At 34.3% G+C, this 17,426-nt stretch overlaps 3 protein-coding genes and 1 pseudogene across 4 annotated transcripts; all 4 read right to left on the bottom strand.

Annotated features, from left to right (window-relative positions):
* Positions 1 to 2,854: 2,854 nt before the first annotated feature.
* On the bottom strand, positions 2,855 to 3,762 carry LOC148293418 (mavicyanin-like). The gene is made up of 2 exons (XM_088255816.1): positions 3,567 to 3,762; positions 2,855 to 3,342 (listed from the first exon to the last, which is right to left on the bottom strand). The coding sequence occupies exons 1-2, from the start codon at positions 3,760 to 3,762 to the stop codon at positions 3,053 to 3,055; spliced, it is 486 nt and encodes a 161-aa protein (XP_088111942.1). The 3' UTR covers positions 2,855 to 3,052.
* A 2,225-nt stretch (positions 3,763 to 5,987) lies between these two features.
* On the bottom strand, positions 5,988 to 6,709 carry LOC110752570 (mavicyanin-like). Its single transcript, XM_021953250.2, has 2 exons — positions 6,470 to 6,709; positions 5,988 to 6,369 (listed from the first exon to the last, which is right to left on the bottom strand). Exons 1-2 carry the CDS (start codon positions 6,669 to 6,671, stop codon positions 6,059 to 6,061), a joined length of 513 nt encoding a protein of 170 aa, XP_021808942.1. The 5' UTR covers positions 6,672 to 6,709; the 3' UTR covers positions 5,988 to 6,058.
* A 6,257-nt stretch (positions 6,710 to 12,966) lies between these two features.
* On the bottom strand, positions 12,967 to 14,167 carry LOC110759911 (umecyanin-like; annotated as a pseudogene). The gene is made up of 2 exons (XR_015825863.1): positions 13,929 to 14,167; positions 12,967 to 13,807 (listed from the first exon to the last, which is right to left on the bottom strand). The product of XR_015825863.1 is annotated as an umecyanin-like (transcript).
* A 1,771-nt stretch (positions 14,168 to 15,938) lies between these two features.
* LOC110759910 (umecyanin-like) lies at positions 15,939 to 16,812 on the bottom strand. Its single transcript, XM_021962048.2, has 2 exons — positions 16,533 to 16,812; positions 15,939 to 16,411 (listed from the first exon to the last, which is right to left on the bottom strand). The coding sequence occupies exons 1-2, from the start codon at positions 16,711 to 16,713 to the stop codon at positions 16,071 to 16,073; spliced, it is 522 nt and encodes a 173-aa protein (XP_021817740.1). The 5' UTR covers positions 16,714 to 16,812; the 3' UTR covers positions 15,939 to 16,070.
* Between the last annotated feature and the right edge of the window lie 614 nt (positions 16,813 to 17,426).

The raw sequence follows: 17,426 nt of genomic DNA, 5'->3' as shown, positions 1-17,426 counted from the left end.
GGCTGCATCCATAAGTTTCGGCAGAATGGCATATGTCATTGAGTTTGTAATGCCTACCAATAATAACATGACTTTTGCCAAGGCATTGGAGATCCTCTAAGCCTTCTTTCTCTGACTTCTAATGATAACAGAAGTTTCATACAGCTATTATACCTTTTATTTTATTTAATTAACATGACCGGTTCACTTTAATCCTTCCATAATGAAGAATTATTAGTCTTATATTACTGCATAATCTCTCCACTTCATGTTGACTGGCCAGGCCAGAATTATTAGTCTATAAGACATATAATAATATATTTACAGAAACAGAGACACCCTTGCTCATGAATTTGGTTGGTTCCTCTGCTATAGCTAAGGCATAACCAGTGGAAGAGGTAGTTTATTTTACATTTCAGATGATCAAATGTTCAGTAGGTGAAGAAGGGTCCTCTGTTTCTGTTATATAAATCAGGGGAAGAAAAACACTGATGCTCTCTTTTGAATAATAGTTCTCACCAATAAATAAGAAGAAGTTCAAAGTTTAATGCTTGTTTTTTACATTTATAGAAGATAAAAATACGCAAGTGTGGGTTGGTAATTTTTAAAATAATAGCAAAAGGATTTAAAAAGATTATAAATGTAAGAGAGTCAAGAAACATAGAATAGAAGAAGCATTGTCTTTCAATATTGTTAAGCAATTATTATTCAACTAAATATGGATTGTGATTGCAAATTGCAATACTAAGTCAGCTTAAGAAAATTCATATACAACATCACATCTGGACTCCAGATCATCAACTCCCCAAATCAACCTTGGGCAGAGGAGAGGATATGCCTTATGAATTTGTCTTTCACAAAGACGCTTCTAGAAATTGAATAGAAGAAGCATTAAACACATCCTCATTGATCATGTATAATTTCCCTCAGTCAAGCCTCTCCTCAGTCAGTCCTTTTTTCTATATAAAAAAAAGCTTAATTAAATTAAATTTCAAGACAAACGTCGAGAGTTGCCGACAACGCCTATTGACATCCGAGCCTAATACGTGGACAATATATATTGAGTGATGTGAAGCACGTGTGGCCATATGCTGCATGAAGATGAAATGGTTGTTGAAAAGATATGGAGAAGGCGTCCTGTAGAGGAGGGAAATAGAAGTTTTGTAACTTTTAAAAGACCCACTAAACGTGACAATAATCTTCAATATTTGAATCTTTCATCGTTTGCTAGGTCTTCATTGTCATGTATTTCGTGAGCAAGGCCTCAAATTTCTTCTACTTCCTCGATCCGAACCTTCCTAATCTGACCCCTTTAATTTATTAATTGATTTGCCAAAGTCTTCCAACAAGGCGGCTTCACGCGCTCAAGAATAAATTAAATATGCATCCATCCATTCCATATGATATATAGTATATACTACCTTGTATACACTATATAATATATTCAATTTGATGCCGCTGGATTTTTTTATTATTTATTATTTAATAAATAAAAGGTTTTAACTTCCTTATCGACTGTTTTGTTCATTTTTGTTTTCTTGTTTTGGGCCATAGATAGAAGTTTGCATCAGCTTTAATTAATCTTAAATTGATTTCAAAACTAATTGTAACCATATATACATGTACTGCATCACCTTTCTCCAGTACAATGAATCATGCTTTTAAAAGTACAAAATTCTTGTGCGCAGTATGAGGTGTCCAATTCAAGCGGCTTGGCATGTATTATTTTCCTAGTGTGTATCATCGAGCACTGTAAAATAGGGCAGAAAATGGCCATTTGTGTCTTAAGCCTTCTCGAATTTTCATTTAAGTTAGTTTTTACAACGCGAATTCCCTGAATGAAGTTTGTAAGTGGAAGCATCCACCGGAAGAGTTTATTTGAGAGCATATATATGTTCTTCTACCTCGTAATAATAATGGAGTGTTTTTGTTGATTCATAATAATCAAGTGTTTCTAAATGTATCAAAAATAAACAGGTCTCTATTCTAATTATGCCAAAATAAACAAATCCTTCCCCCTCACACTATCTTTATCTTATCTATACAGAGAGCTTTGTTAAACCCACCACAACCACCCGAAAACTCCAAGCCAACTCACCGCCCTCAGCACTGACTCCGACGGTTCTTTCTTTCCTTTCTCTTTTCCTCTTCCTAGTGCGGTCCTCAACCACCTTCCTCAAATCTCTCAAATCCTCCCTCCATGTGAACACCCAAATCTACCGACATTACAGGCAAAAAACTTGACAAAAATATTTAATTGTCACATATATAATTTGTGGCGTTAAATCATGCCAACGTATATGATTCCTAGCATTCATGATGCCTTTTTATTTAATTATTAGTTATTATATCATCAGCTAATTATCATTGGCCACAAACATAATTTTAATAATAATTAAACTTGTCTTTTGGAGCAAACAATTGGTGTAGCTCCAAAATCCTTATTTTCTTTCAACTTTTATTACGTATGGGCTCAACAATATACATTTTATGCTGGGGACATATTAGGTACGTAAACTTTTCTGGCTACAAGGAGTGATGAGCCTTAATTATCATGTAGAAAGATGTCTTAGCTAGAATGATCAGATTCCATTTTTAGGCAATTAAAATTTATACAATATTATATATATTCTTTTATCTTTTTTGCAGAATTCTACAATAAAAATGGAATGACTACCCTTTCTGCCTCCAATCCCGTTTGTGTCAATAGTCCTTTTTAAAACTTTAGTCATTGAATTATTCATATCGAGACTATTGTTCCCCTATTATAGAATTTGTAAGTTGATAATAATCTTGTCTTGTCTTTATGTTGATCTATGATAATGAAGTGTTTTGTGGAAGTCATCAAGAGACATGGCTGTGAAATTGATTTTATTTTTAACTTTCTCTTCAAATAAAGTTGATACATACGCAGTTTTATCAACTCCATGTATCACAAATTAATACAAGGAAGGAAGGAAACTTGAATTCTTGCATGTACGTAAAAGATTAAACTGTTGAAAATTACAGAATTATATAATCACGTAATTAACTTTATTTGGGCTTCAAGATCGATGGTTACATAATTGATTAATTATGTTCTTGTGCCCTGCATGATCTTTTGAGACACAAATTTGAGGGGGAAGGAGGACGTTGGACTTGGACTCGGAGAATCGGTTGAAGAGGGAGCGAAGTAAACGGCTAACTTCTGGCCCTTGGAGCAGTGGCCGGCCAAGGTGCTCGTGAAATAAAATGTATCGCTTGCAAGAAATTGAAGTGTCGCCGGTTCTTGAAATTCATATAAGGGGTCCGTGGTGTTACACGCGTCAAAATCTTCCTTGGTTACCACAGCCAAGTCATCTTCTCCGGCAGAAAAGTTAAACACTGTAAAAACAAACAACATATCACTAAATAATTAAGCAGCGTAATTTTGAATTTTACTCGTTGGGTTTTTTTAGGGCAAGGTTTTAACTTAAACATTTCCTGTTTTTGTAACCATTCTTTCTGTCTTGGATGAAAGTCATTCTATTTTCGATCAAATAAAATAAAGTAGCGAAATTCCAAGAAGAAAATAAAAGAAAATAAAGAAATTGAAATTTTGGGTTGACCTAGAATATCTTTGACCACAAAGCTATGCTTGGCCGCCCAGGCTGCATAAGTGGCAGCGCCGCCCGGAGGAATAGTCCAACCCAAGTCGTCTCCGACGGTATACAATGCAGCTTCTGCTGTAGGCAGCATCATCACTGATGCTGCTACCGCTGCTATAACAAGGAGTATCGCATTATTCACAATAATATTATTCATGATGTTCTTGATTGTGTAGGAAATGATGTGGTGTGGTGTATCAATTTATAGAGGAGGACTTTTTGAATTATAGCAATGGCCTGACATCTAGCAATTGCAAGCTGTGCAACGGAATTTTGTACCCATAGGTATTCATGGCGTCGATCTTAACTATGTCGAAAATGTTAAATATAACTTTTAAATGACAATTCCTAGACTTGTTTTTAAATTTTTTTTAATTTTATTCTTCTTTGTATTTTAAATTCAAAGGGAAACAAACCTGCCCAACAGAAAAAAAAAAAGTTTTAATTATAGTTGTTATCATTTGTGGGACAATGAGAAACACGAGTCACGACAATAGTCGTAGAACAATTTGAAGAAAGTAAATAATGTTGGGAGAAGATTGTGATTTGTTGTGAGATATTTATACATCAGAAAATATATGCCAATATTATTATTATTTTTTTCAGAATCTTTTGACCTATTTTTGGGTATGTTATTAGATTTTCTAAGCCTTGCATTGCTTCATCAGGAAAGCCTTGCATTGCTTCACCAGGAATCTTAAACCCTTTCCTTTCCTTTCCCTTTCTTGATGCTTAAGAATAAACGGCAACCAAGGAAAGTGAACCAAAATCCAATTTCATTTATGCCAATTTTAGATTTTCTTACCATTAATTCAATATTCAGGATTTTGAGCTTTCTTCCCACTTAAGTATCTCTTGAAACCAAAACAAATCACTCAAAGCAGTAATTAATAGTGCCCAGAAAGCCTTCACATTCTCTATATATATTTCTTATACCGATCCAAAACATATATTCATCTTGAAAATTCATTTTTAATTTCTACAAAACCCATTAGTCTGATACCTCTTCTTCTATTTCTATTCTACTCTACAAAGATCTAAAGCAACTCTGATGGAGCAACATGCATTCGTTCCAGTATGTATTTTTCTTTTATTTCTATTGTATTTGGTGGATATGTAAATATATATTATTCTTTAGGGTTTTCGACTTAAATGGTCCTTGAAGTTGTCCTCGAGTTGCATTTTAGTTATCATATTATTCCTGATGATTTCAAATTTATGTTATCCGTTATTGGACAATTCCCTGCAGATTTGTACTATAAAAATGAATCTCCATTGTTGTGCAAAGTGTCCAATAAAATTGAAGGAAAAGTTGCAGAAACTCAATGGTAAATATATATATATATATATATATATATATATATATATATATCTTTTCCTCCGTTCATGATTTCATCATGCATGTGGCTCATTTATATAGTTTATAATTTTTTTCTTTATTTTTTATTTTATAGGAGTGGAGGACATAAACATAGATCCAGAACAAGGATTATTAAAAGTTTCAGGTAACATAGACCCTATGGTTCTCATAAATATAGTCAAAAATATGGACAAAAAGGCAGAACTTTGGTCCTTCCAGAAAGAACCCTACAAAAACAATGTTAATATTGGTACATCTACTAAGTACAACATCCAAATTGGCGAAGATTGCTCTTGTGATGGTGATGAGGCTGAAAGCAGTTCTGATGATGAAAGCAAACGCAGTATTGTACCCAAGAAGCAACATGGAGTTCTCACTTGGGCCAAAAATGACAAGAAGAAGAAGAATGGGAAGGGATTTTCTAGCATGGGAATGGGCATGGGCATGCCTATGCCTCCTCAGCGTCGGCCGCCTATGCGGCCATCTATGGGCATTCCAGCCCATAGGAGCTTTCATGGAATGCCAAGGCCCGGATACCGGCCACCAAACCCATATTATCAACCAATGACATATCATAGACCGTCACTGCCACCATATGGTTACTACGGACAAATTCAGCCACCACCCTATTCTTATTTTCAGTCAAGATCGCCACTGAAAGTTAACCCTATCGTCCACTACACTAATTATGCGGACAACTATCGGTACCCCATGTAGATTGATCATATTGTGGATCGAACATACCTAGCCCATATTTTTTTTAAATTGTTGCTAGGTTAATTTATATGTACATGGGTTTTGCTTTCGTATTTGGATAAGTTCTTAATTTCTTTGTTTTGGCTCAAACATGAACTTTCTGACATTATGTTTTAAACATTTATGATCTCATAATCATTTATTGATACTAATTGAAAAAAGTACGTACTTCGATCATCTTATTCATAAATTCTTTCCATATGCCAAAGGAGGTACATCCATGATGACTTGATCAAGACCCCTTTTATAGCTGGTAAAGAAATTTGATACATGACTACCGAATTAGTTAAAAGAAGTTTAGCACTAGTAAATATTTAATTAATTAAGGTTACATATATCAAACTTTCCTGAACCCAACTTTTCTAGACAGCACAAATTTGAGGGGCAGGGATGCAGCAGGAGGAGCGTCAGCACTACTTGGACATGGACTAGGGCTTGGACTTGCAGAAGGAGCGAAAGTAACGGCTACCTTTTGGCCTTGGGCACAGTGGCCAGCAAAGCTGCAGATGAAATAAAATGTGTCTGCCGAAAGAAATTGAAATCTCGCTGGTTTCTGGAGTTGAAATAAGGGATCTGTGGAGTTGCAAATCTCAAAGTTCTCCTTGGTTACCAATGTCACGTCTTGTTCTCCTTGTGCAAACTTGAAGTCTGCATGCATCAGTCATCATCATCATGTAATTAAATTAGCTATAAATGGAAAAAAAAAAATTAAAAAATGTAAATGGAGAGAATTGATTAATATTATTACCTAGAATGTCGTTAACTATAAAGTTATACTTGGAAGCCCATTCAACATAAGTTGCAGCGCCATTCGGAGGGACAGTCCAACCCAAGTCGTCTCCTACAATATACTCTGCTGCTTCTGTCGTCTGTAACACCATTGATGCTGCTGCTGCCACTGCTACAGAAAAAACCATCACTTTCCCATTATTCATGGAACTTTTCACCATCTTTCTCGTCCTTGTTCCTCGTATATATATATATATAATATGAAAACTAATGCCAGTTGTTTAGGTCCGGAAGGAAGTACACTGCATTGCTTTCTGAAGTTTATGCATATGTATATGTTATGTTATGAGCATTGAGATCAAATTAAATTAAACTAGAGGATATTGTTGATTGATTGTACAAACATCTAAGTTTCAATTGCAATCTGACAAGCTGGGTATGTTATGGGGTTCGATACTAATTATGTCGAAGAAAACGTAACTAAAGTTTTGCAATCCGACAAGCTGGGTAATAGGATTTTAACCTTTGTTTTGTTTGTAGTTAATTTAAATTCTACAAAACACTAACCTGCAGGCCTTGGCAACCTTGGCTGATTGTCCAACACAAAAAGCTTGACTTGGTTACAAAGGAACCAATGTCTCCCTTTTTCACACACATAATTTGCACAAGTATTTTTCATTTATTTTTGCTAGTTTTTAGAAATTGAAACCACGAAAGTGACTTCACACTAGTATGTACAATTTTTAATTCCTTTGATATGATTTTTTGTCGTACAGCTTCCACGACATAAAATGGAAGCAGCCAAACCGATGCAAAACATAAAAAGTGCCCTCTATTTGCAATTGACAAATTCCTGGATTTTGAAATTGCTATATGCATATGCCCATTTGGTAACATTTTCGGAGAATGAAAATGATGAAACAAATTTTTCAGAATAATAATATATAAGTTATTTTTAAAGTATATTTTTGCTAAAGTCTTTTCTAAAAGAAAAAATTAAAACAATAATTAAAATTTAATGTAAAAAAACCTAGACAAAGAATGTATAACTTAATTGGAAAACTATTTTAGAAAATAAAAAACTATGAAAAGCAAAACAAAAATACAGATAAATATTTACGAACATTCTAATTAATTTATAAAATTAATAAATCAGATAAAAAAACAAAAGACCTATTTAAAAGAAGAAAAGAAAAAAAAAAACACAACCCCACTGCACCATTCTCTCTCTCTCTCTCTCTCTCTCTCTCACCGACCCAAAACCCCCTTCTCTGTCTGAACTACATCCTCTCACTGTCTCACACTCCCTCCCTTACCCACAACCCCAAGGGGCTCTAGCATAGAGCCCTCCCCCACCCACCGCCCAAAACCCCCCACCTTCATTTCTTGGTACCCAAAGTCCCCCAAAAGCCATCCTGATAAAAAAATAAAAATAAAGTCCCCGAAGCCAAAGTATGACCCCGACAAGCTGAATTCATGTTTTTTTTTCGGTCATCTTGCTTTATTAACCTCATCCTCCCACACAGAGAAGGTTTCAAACACAAAGGTGGCAGTGAGGACAGAGAGGAACAGAAAGATGGTGGTGAGGACAGTGAGGAGCAGAGAGATTGCGGTGAGGACAGAGAGGAGCAGAGAGATGCCGTATCGCAGTAGTGGTGAGAGACTGAGACAAAGAGGTTGAGGAGATAGCAAAGATGAGGAGAGGAGAGAGAGCTTTCAGTTTTGAGTCGAGAGTGAAGTGAGATGAGAATTCATGTTTTCGTTTTCACAGAAAACAACAAATTGTTGTTTTCAACTTTTGAACATAAGGTTTGGTTTCATTTTCGGAAGTCGATTTCTACGTTTTGCAAAAACATAGCACCAAACGCGTTTTCGGTGAAAAATGGAAACGGAAAATGAAAATGGATTCCCAAAAACGATAACGAACGGGCCTAATTAAGCTATTCTTGAAAATTTTTAATCTTGCAAGCAGTTTTAGGGCTCGTTTGGGAGTGCTTTTGGAGCAACAAAAAGCGCTTCTAAATGGGTGAAAGCGCTTCTGTCTTTTAAAAATAGCGTTTGGCAAAAATTGCAAAAGCGCTTTGGGTGAGATCCAAAAGCACTTGGAGTGGTTTTGGAAGAAGCACTTGAGAGGTGCTTCTTCTTAAAAGCGCTGCAGGACAAAAACACGGGAAGCACTTGGCTCCTTTTAATGAAACTTTTAAAATGCCAAAAATACCCATATTTAATTTTTTTAAATGCCCAAATACCCTTTCTTTTTTTCTTTTTTTTTTCTACAAAGAGCTGTTTATGTGCATCGCTTGGCAGCCATGGATGATCGTTTTGTAAATTCACTCGTTTGGCTCCCTACTTCAAGTCTCTGTTGTGACCAGAGTTGCTGTGCAATCTGGAACCAGTTTTTGACTGAATATAAAGTACTATTACATATACAACTTCTTGTCTTTTCCTTCATCTTTAACATTTTGATTGATTTTGTAAATTTTTAGAGTTTGGATGAAGATGAAAAACTATTGAACATAGGTTGCAAATTATGATCTGAATTCACCAATAATCTTTACAATAGCAATTTCCATCTACAAACCGATGAAATTTGTAATTATCCCTGACAACAATTTCTCTGTTGTAGGCCTGAGATATTAGTTTCATGGCTGAATGACAATCTCTACAAATCTGCAGATTATTAACTACACGGATAGGAGTTCTTGGGGGGTTGTTTAAAAGACCAAAAGCGACAGCCAATCTTTCACTATGATGAGATGATGTTTCTACTAGGTCCTGTTTTTGCAATCTACCCTTTATCTCATCCAACATAGCATAAATTTCAGCAGATTGAGGGTTTGAGAAATTCCAAGCTGTAAATTCATGCACAGCTCCATTTTATTCTATTATACTACATCTTGGTTGCTTCCTCACTCCTAGTTCATGCAACTTCTTTCTTGCCCAGCTCACATCATCCCACCTTCCCACTTTTGCATATATATTTGAAATAAGAGCATAAGCAGCATCATTTAGAGGGTCTATCTTTATGAGCTGTTGAAATACTTTTTCTGCTAATTCTAGATTCTGATGGCTTCCACATTCTCTCAACAAGGAACTCCATATAGAGATATCTGGTTTGATAGGCATGCTTTCAATAAACCTCACTGCCTGGTCTAAGTGTCCGGCTCGACCTAGGAGATCAACCATACACCCATAGTGCTGGATCTTAGGAACAATACTGTAGACACTACCATATAGAGATATCTGGTTTTTATTTCCTATGTTTATTATAATATTTTGGGATTCTTTAAATTTTTTAAAAGTATTTTAAAAAACGCTTTTATTGTGTCAACCAAACACTCAACAAAATATCAAAAGCGTTTTTATGTAGTGTAAAAACGTTTTTAAATGTGACATCCAAACGACAAACTGCTTTTTTGTAGAAGCGCTTATGTCATAAGCGCTACTAGCATAAGCACTACTGGCATAAACGCTTCAGGAAGAAGCACTCCCAAACGAGCCCTTAATGGCATAAAAAAAAATAGAAAAGTTGATATAGATCCAAATTCTCATCTAGAAGTTGGGTTTAATCCTCGGATTTGGTGACTTTGATACAAGTCCTTTGACTTTTGTGCCACATAGGATTACATTCCTTTTTGAATATTGTCTGATGTAATCTTTTTATTTTATATATTTAAAATCATTTTTTGTTCCAATATTGCCCATTATCTTAGATTACTTACCTTAATGAGATAATTAGCCAATATTATATTTCTTTCCTTATCCAATTTACCCTTGCCCATTATCTTCGATTACTTACCTTAATGAGATAATTAGCCAATATTATATTTCTTTCCTCATCCAACAACTCTTAATGAGGTAATCTTATTATTATTATTTTATGTTGAATATATGCTCAACTTTTAATCAAGTTCAATTATTTTGTTCTTTTTAGTTGTTCTTTTATGTATAGTATACCGGAGACATAGGTACGTAATACATTTTTTGATATATTTTTCTTCATATATATATATATCTAAATTATAGGTAACATATTCCTTTAACAAAAAAAAAGTTATTAATTGACTTGTGTTTTGACATACATGAGATATAGGTACCACACTTTTTTGCCTTTTTGTTTATGAATCTAAGTTATAGGTAACATACGATTTACCATTTATCTTTTTTATGTACCGGAGATATAGGTAGTTTTCTATTTTTTTATCTGACTTATAGGTAGTTTTCTAATTTATGTTCCTAACTTATAGGTAACATGATTTATCACTAAGTATTTTTCGTTACTAATAATAACACTGTTTACTTGTATGTCAGGTATATAATTTAATGTGGGTGCTTGTATTGGTATAATTTGTGGATCTTTACTTTGTATTGATTAAATTGTATTTTGTCCATATATTAGGAATATTATGAAGGAAAGAATTCAAAATTTAAATTATGGAATTCAATTACAAGGAAATAATGTATTAAATTTAGATTTTCAATGTGTTTTCCTTATTTACCTCAAAGGGTAAAATTGACACAACAAAAAAGTAATAAATGTAAAAGGACCTGCATCTAAAACTAAAACCGCGAGGACTAAATCCAATGATAGCTAATCGTTGTGGATCTAGATCTAAGAAGCCCTAGAAAAGTTGATATAGATCCAAATTCTCATCTAGAAGTTGGGTTTAATCCTCGGATTTGGTGACTTTGATACAAGTCCTTTGACTTTTGTGCCACATAGGATTACATTCCTTTTTGAATATTGTCTGATGTAATCTTTTTATTTTATATATTTAAAATCATTTTTTGTTCAAATATTGCCCATTATCTTAGATTACTTACCTTAATGAGATAATTAGCCAATATTATATTTCTTTCCTTATCCAATTTACCCTTGCCCATTATCTTCGATTACTTACCTTAATGAGATAATTAGCCAATATTATATTTCTTTCCTCATCCAACAACTCTTAATGAGGTAATCTTATTATTATTATTTTATGTTGAATATATGCTCAACTTTTAATCAAGTTCAATTATTTTGTTCTTTTTAGTTGTTCTTTTATGTATAGTATACCGGAGACATAGGTACGTAATACATTTTTTGATATATTTTTCTTCATATATATATATATCTAAATTATAGGTAACATATTCCTTTAACAAAAAAAAAGTTATTAATTGACTTGTGTTTTGACATACATGAGATATAGGTACCACACTTTTTTGCCTTTTTGTTTATGAATCTAAGTTATAGGTAACATACGATTTACCATTTATCTTTTTTATGTACCGGAGATATAGGTAGTTTTCTATTTTTTTATCTGACTTATAGGTAGTTTTCTAATTTATGTTCCTAACTTATAGGTAACATGATTTATCACTAAGTATTTTTCGTTACTAATAATAACACTGTTTACTTGTATGTCAGGTATATAATTTAATGTGGGTGCTTGTATTGGTATAATTTGTGGATCTTTACTTTGTATTGATTAAATTGTATTTTGTCCATATATTAGGAATATTATGAAGGAAAGAATTCAAAATTTAAATTATGGAATTCAATTACAAGGAAATAATGTATTAAATTTAGATTTTCAATGTGTTTTCCTTATTTACCTCAAAGGGTAAAATTGACACAACAAAAAAGTAATAAATGTAAAAGGACCTGCATCTAAAACTAAAACCGCGAGGACTAAATCCAATGATAGCTAATCGTTGTGGATCTAGATCTAAGAAGCCCTAGAAAAGTTGATATAGATCCAAATTCTCATCTAGAAGTTGGGTTTAATCCTCGGATTTGGTGACTTTGATACAAGTCCTTTGACTTTTGTGCCACATAGGATTACATTCCTTTTTGAATATTGTCTGATGTAATCTTTTTATTTTATATATTTAAAATCATTTTTTGTTCAAATATTGCCCATTATCTTAGATTACTTACCTTAATGAGATAATTAGCCAATATTATATTTCTTTCCTTATCCAATTTACCCTTGCCCATTATCTTCGATTACTTACCTTAATGAGATAATTAGCCAATATTATATTTCTTTCCTCATCCAACAACTCTTAATGAGGTAATCTTATTATTATTATTTTATGTTGAATATATGCTCAACTTTTAATCAAGTTCAATTATTTTGTTCTTTTTAGTTGTTCTTTTATGTATAGTATACCGGAGACATAGGTACGTAATACATTTTTTGATATATTTTTCTTCATATATATATCTAAATTATAGGTAACATATTCCTTTAACAAAAAAAAAGTTATTAATTGACTTGTGTTTTGACATACATGAGATATAGGTACCACACTTTTTTGCCTTTTTGTTTATGAATCTAAGTTATAGGTAACATACGATTTACCATTTATCTTTTTTATGTACCGGAGATATAGGTAGTTTTCTATTTTTTTTATCTGACTTATAGGTAGTTTTCTAATTTATGTTCCTAACTTATAGGTAACATGATTTATCACTAAGTATTTTTCGTTACTAATAATAACACTATTTACTTGTATGTCAGGTATATAATTTAATGTGGGTGCTTGTATTGGTATAATTTGTGGGTCTTTACTTTGTATTGATTAAATTGTATTTTGTCCATATATTAGGAATATTATGAAGGAAAGAATTCAAAATTTAAATTATGGAATTCAATTACAAGGAAATAATGTATTAAATTTAGATTTTCAATGTGTTTTCCTTATTTACCTCAAAGGGTAAAATTGACACAACAAAAAAGTAATAAATGTAAAAGGACCTGCATCTAAAACTAAAACCGCGAGGACTAAACCCAATGATAGCTAATCGTTGTGGACCTAGATCTAAGAAGCCCTAAAAAATACCGGGGCAAAAAAAAAAAAAAAAAAAAAACAAGAGTGGACTTAAAGAAAGTTCAAATGTTATTATTAGGGTTTCTGATCGCACTACTTACATATAATAGTGCAAAGTGCGTCTAGTTATTCATAAGGTCCTGTTGGCAAATACGAGCTAGCTAGCAAGGAATTATCTAGAGAGATTTGATCGCTGCAGGTATTATTTTCTTGAAGCCATATTCTTTCTTGGACACAAATTTGACTGCGGCAGCATATTGTTCATCAGCATCATCAGCGCTTTGACTTTGACTTTGACTTTAACTTGGACTTGGAGCTGGACTTGGAGATGCAGTGGGAGCGAAGTAAAGGGCAATCTTTTGGCCTTTGGCGCAATGGCCGGCGAAGGTGCAGGTCAAATAGAACGTGCCCTCTTTTATAAATTGAAATTCTCCTGGTTCTTTGAACACAACTAAGGGTTCCGCGGTGTTGCACGCATCAAAATCCTCCTTGGTCACCAAAGCCAAGTCTTGTTCTCCTACTGCAAAGTTAAAGACTGTACAGTGCACAAACAAAACCATATAGATTAATTAGCGAAATGCATGCCATGGCATGCCATGCCAACAACACTCCCAAAAACAAAAAGAACAAGTAATAAAAGGAAAAGTATAGCTCACTTAGAAAGTCGTTTACTACCAAGCTGTGCTCGGCAGCCCATGAAGCATACGTGGCAGCGCCACCCGGTGGAATGGTCCAACCCAGGTCGTCTCCTACTGTGTATTCTGCAGCGTCTGTTCCATGTAGCATGAACACTGCAACTGCTATTGCAAGGATCATATTCATGGTTTTAGCCCCCATCTTAATTTCTTCAATATTTCTCCTACGTAAGTCCTTGTGTTTGTGTTCTTTGTGATGGAAGGAAGGACAGAAGTTGGTTAGTAATATGGTTGGGATGAAGTGAAGTCTGATTTTATAGAGGGGAGACCTCTTGGATTTTAGGAAGTGGATGAGCAAAACCCGCTTTCACAAAGCGATGTCAAAATATGCATTGTGTTTGACGTCCCGAAATTGCAAGCTAATTAAGGAACACCAAGCCATTAATTTATTGATACGCATAGTGATGGGTCGATATTAATTATGTCCAAACCTTAAAACCTTAAATCATGATATTTACTGAACTATATATACAAATGTGTTCAAATGTTTTTTGGTGTATAGAACACAAACCTGCAGGCCTTGGCGTGCATTGCTTGATTGCCTAAAAGGAAAAGCTCGCTTCATAATTGAAATGAATAGTTGTTTCTAGTAAGCCAGCACTAATAATCTCACCAAACAGAAGCTACAATCAACCAGCACTGATAAATTTGTACGTATTCATCATTAATCTTGTGGCAATAAGCTGGCCTTGAGTTATCATAATATATTATTACTTGCTCTAGTTTTTGTAAAAGTTGGACTCATTTGTATTCGCATATATGGGTCCAAACAATTATATGAGAGATGTAAAATGTGGTTAGTAGACTTTTTACCTGCAGCCCTTGGCACCTTCCGCCCACAATCAAACTTGATCAATTATTAACTAGTAATCCTAATGTTGGTGAATTTGGTCAGGGTATGTGGAAATATTACCGTGTAAATGTACCGCATTTACGGATCCTAATGTGAAAATATTAGGCGTGAATTTGGTTAGAGGTTTTGACTTACCTGCATAGGTAAAAGGTTTTGCTTTGTTTCTTAATCTTCCATTTAATTTTTTTTTAAATTTTTTTGGTAAAGAGGAGGGCTAACGCCCAGCACAAACACTAAACAACAACAAATCTAGGGGTAGAAACCTGACACAAATCATTAAACATTAGATCTCTCACAGCAGTAGGGGAAAAGTCCCAAATCATTAAACATTAGATCTTCCATTTTAATTTTCATTCCACACAGTGGTGGAGCCACTCCTAGGCTTGGAGTGGCTCTGGTCCCCCATATGTTTTTTCATCTCTCTACTATTATATTATATATAACATATAGAACTAGTACTAAACAACTTATAATTTAAGTTAAAATTCCCTCTAAAATAAATTAGAAATATTTAGCTCTAGACATGTAACTATTGAATACTTAATTATTTTACATATTTGTATTTTCTATTCCGGCCACCCCAACTTTACAATTCTAGCTCCGCCTTCCTCAGAACCATATTTTTGTAAAATTTGATTCAATATTTGATGTCATTATCTTCTTGTCCTATATTGGGTTTCGTCTAATCCTTAAGATATATATTTTTCTCTTTTTCTCTTATTTTGGCAGATTTGATCGGGTTTCAAATTTGAATGAGTAAACATGAGTAGGATTCACAAGGGGACTTGCACAAAATAACCCAGGGGAAAATTAGCAAGAGTGGACTTATATATAAATCACGATTGGGACTTTGACTTGAATATGGAGATGGAATGAAAGTTAGTGGTAGCTAGGGTTGGGAAGAAGTGAAGTCTGAATCTATAGAGGGAGGGAGCTCTCGGATTTTAGGAAGCGGTTAAGGGAGATGTGCCAAATTTCACAAAGAGATAAGTGATATGCATAGTGTATGACATTCAGAAATTGCAAGCTAGTTAAGGAAGCTAGCTGTCCTGTGTAATTGTAATTTGTTTACATTCGACAAATTAAAGAAAATAATCACAAAAACTGGACTTAAATATAAATAATAATTTTATTATTGAGGCATATATATGGATCACACCACATACTAAGCACAAAGTGCCTCTAGTTATTCATAAGATGATAATACTAGTACTCTTCTTGGCAAGCTATATGTAGCGAGCAAGGAATATTTACAGGGACTTCATCGTTACAGGCATTAATTTCTTGAAGCCATACTCTTTCTTGGACACAAATTTGACCGCGGCAGCATCATCGGCACTTTGACTTTGGCTTTGACTTGCAGCGGGACTTGGAGATGGAGATCCGCCTGAGGAAGCGAAGTAAAGGGCAATCTTTTGGCCTTTGGCGCAATGGCCGGCGAAGGTGCAGGTCAAATAGTACGTGCTCTCGCCCACAAATTTAAATTTTCCTGGTTTTTGGAACACAACTAAGGGTTCTGCGGTGTTGCACGCATCAAAATCCTCCTTGGTCACCATAGCCAAGTCTTGTTCTCCTACTGCAAAGTTAAAGACTGCACAGTGCACAAACAAAACCATATAGATTAATTAGTGAGATGCATGCCATGCCATGCCAAGCCAACGACACTCCCAAAAACAAAAAGAACAAGTAATAAAAGGAAAAGCATAGCTCACCTAGAATATCGTATACTACCAAGCTATGCTCGGCAGCCCATGAAGCATACGTGGCGGCACCACCTGGTGGAATGGTCCAACCCAGGTCGTCTCCTACTGTGTATTCTGCAGCGTCTGTTCCATGTAGCATGAACACTGCAACTGCTATTGCAAGGATCATATTCATGGTTTTAGCCCCCATCTTAATTTCTTCAATATTTCTCCTACGTAAGTCCTTGTGTTTGTGTTCTTTGTGATGGAAGGAAAGACAGAAGTTGGTTAGTAATATGGTTGGGATGAAGTGAAGTCTGATTTTATAGAGGGGAGACCTCTTGGATTTTAGGAAGCGGATGAGCAAAACCCACCAAATTTCACAAAGCGATAAGTCAAAATATGCATTGTGTTTAACATCCCGAAATTGCAAGCTAATTAAGGAACATCGAACCATTAATTTATTGATACGCATAGTGATGGGTCGATATTAATTATGTCGTCCAAACCTTAAAACCTTAAATCATGATATATACTGAACTATACAAATGTGTTCAAATGTTTTTTGGTGTATAGAACACAAACCTCTAGTTATTCATAAGAAAATATATATAGTTTTCCTCCTCTTGGCATACAGCCTAGAGGCAATCAATCAAAGGCAAAGCTAGCAACAAAGGAATTACATCATTACAGGCAGTAATCTCTTGAGCCCATATTGTTGGGCGGAGCTAGAATTGTAAAGCTAGGGGGCCGAAGTATAAAATACCTAAGTATTCAATAATTACATGTTTAGAGCTAAATATTTCTAATTTAGTTGTGTCTAATTTGTTTTAGAGGGAACTTTAACTTAAATTATAAGTGGTTTATTAAAAAATTTATATATTATATAGAGATAAAAATTCGGGGGGGGGGGGGGGGGCCAGG

The sequence above is a fragment of the Prunus avium genome, chromosome 7, assembly GCF_965620075.1.
Source record: "Prunus avium chromosome 7, drPruAviu1.hap1.1, whole genome shotgun sequence".
Lineage (NCBI taxonomy): Eukaryota > Viridiplantae > Streptophyta > Magnoliopsida > Rosales > Rosaceae > Prunus > Prunus avium.
Note: the sequence above shows the minus strand (reverse complement) of the source record. Positions and strands in the feature narration are given on the sequence as shown.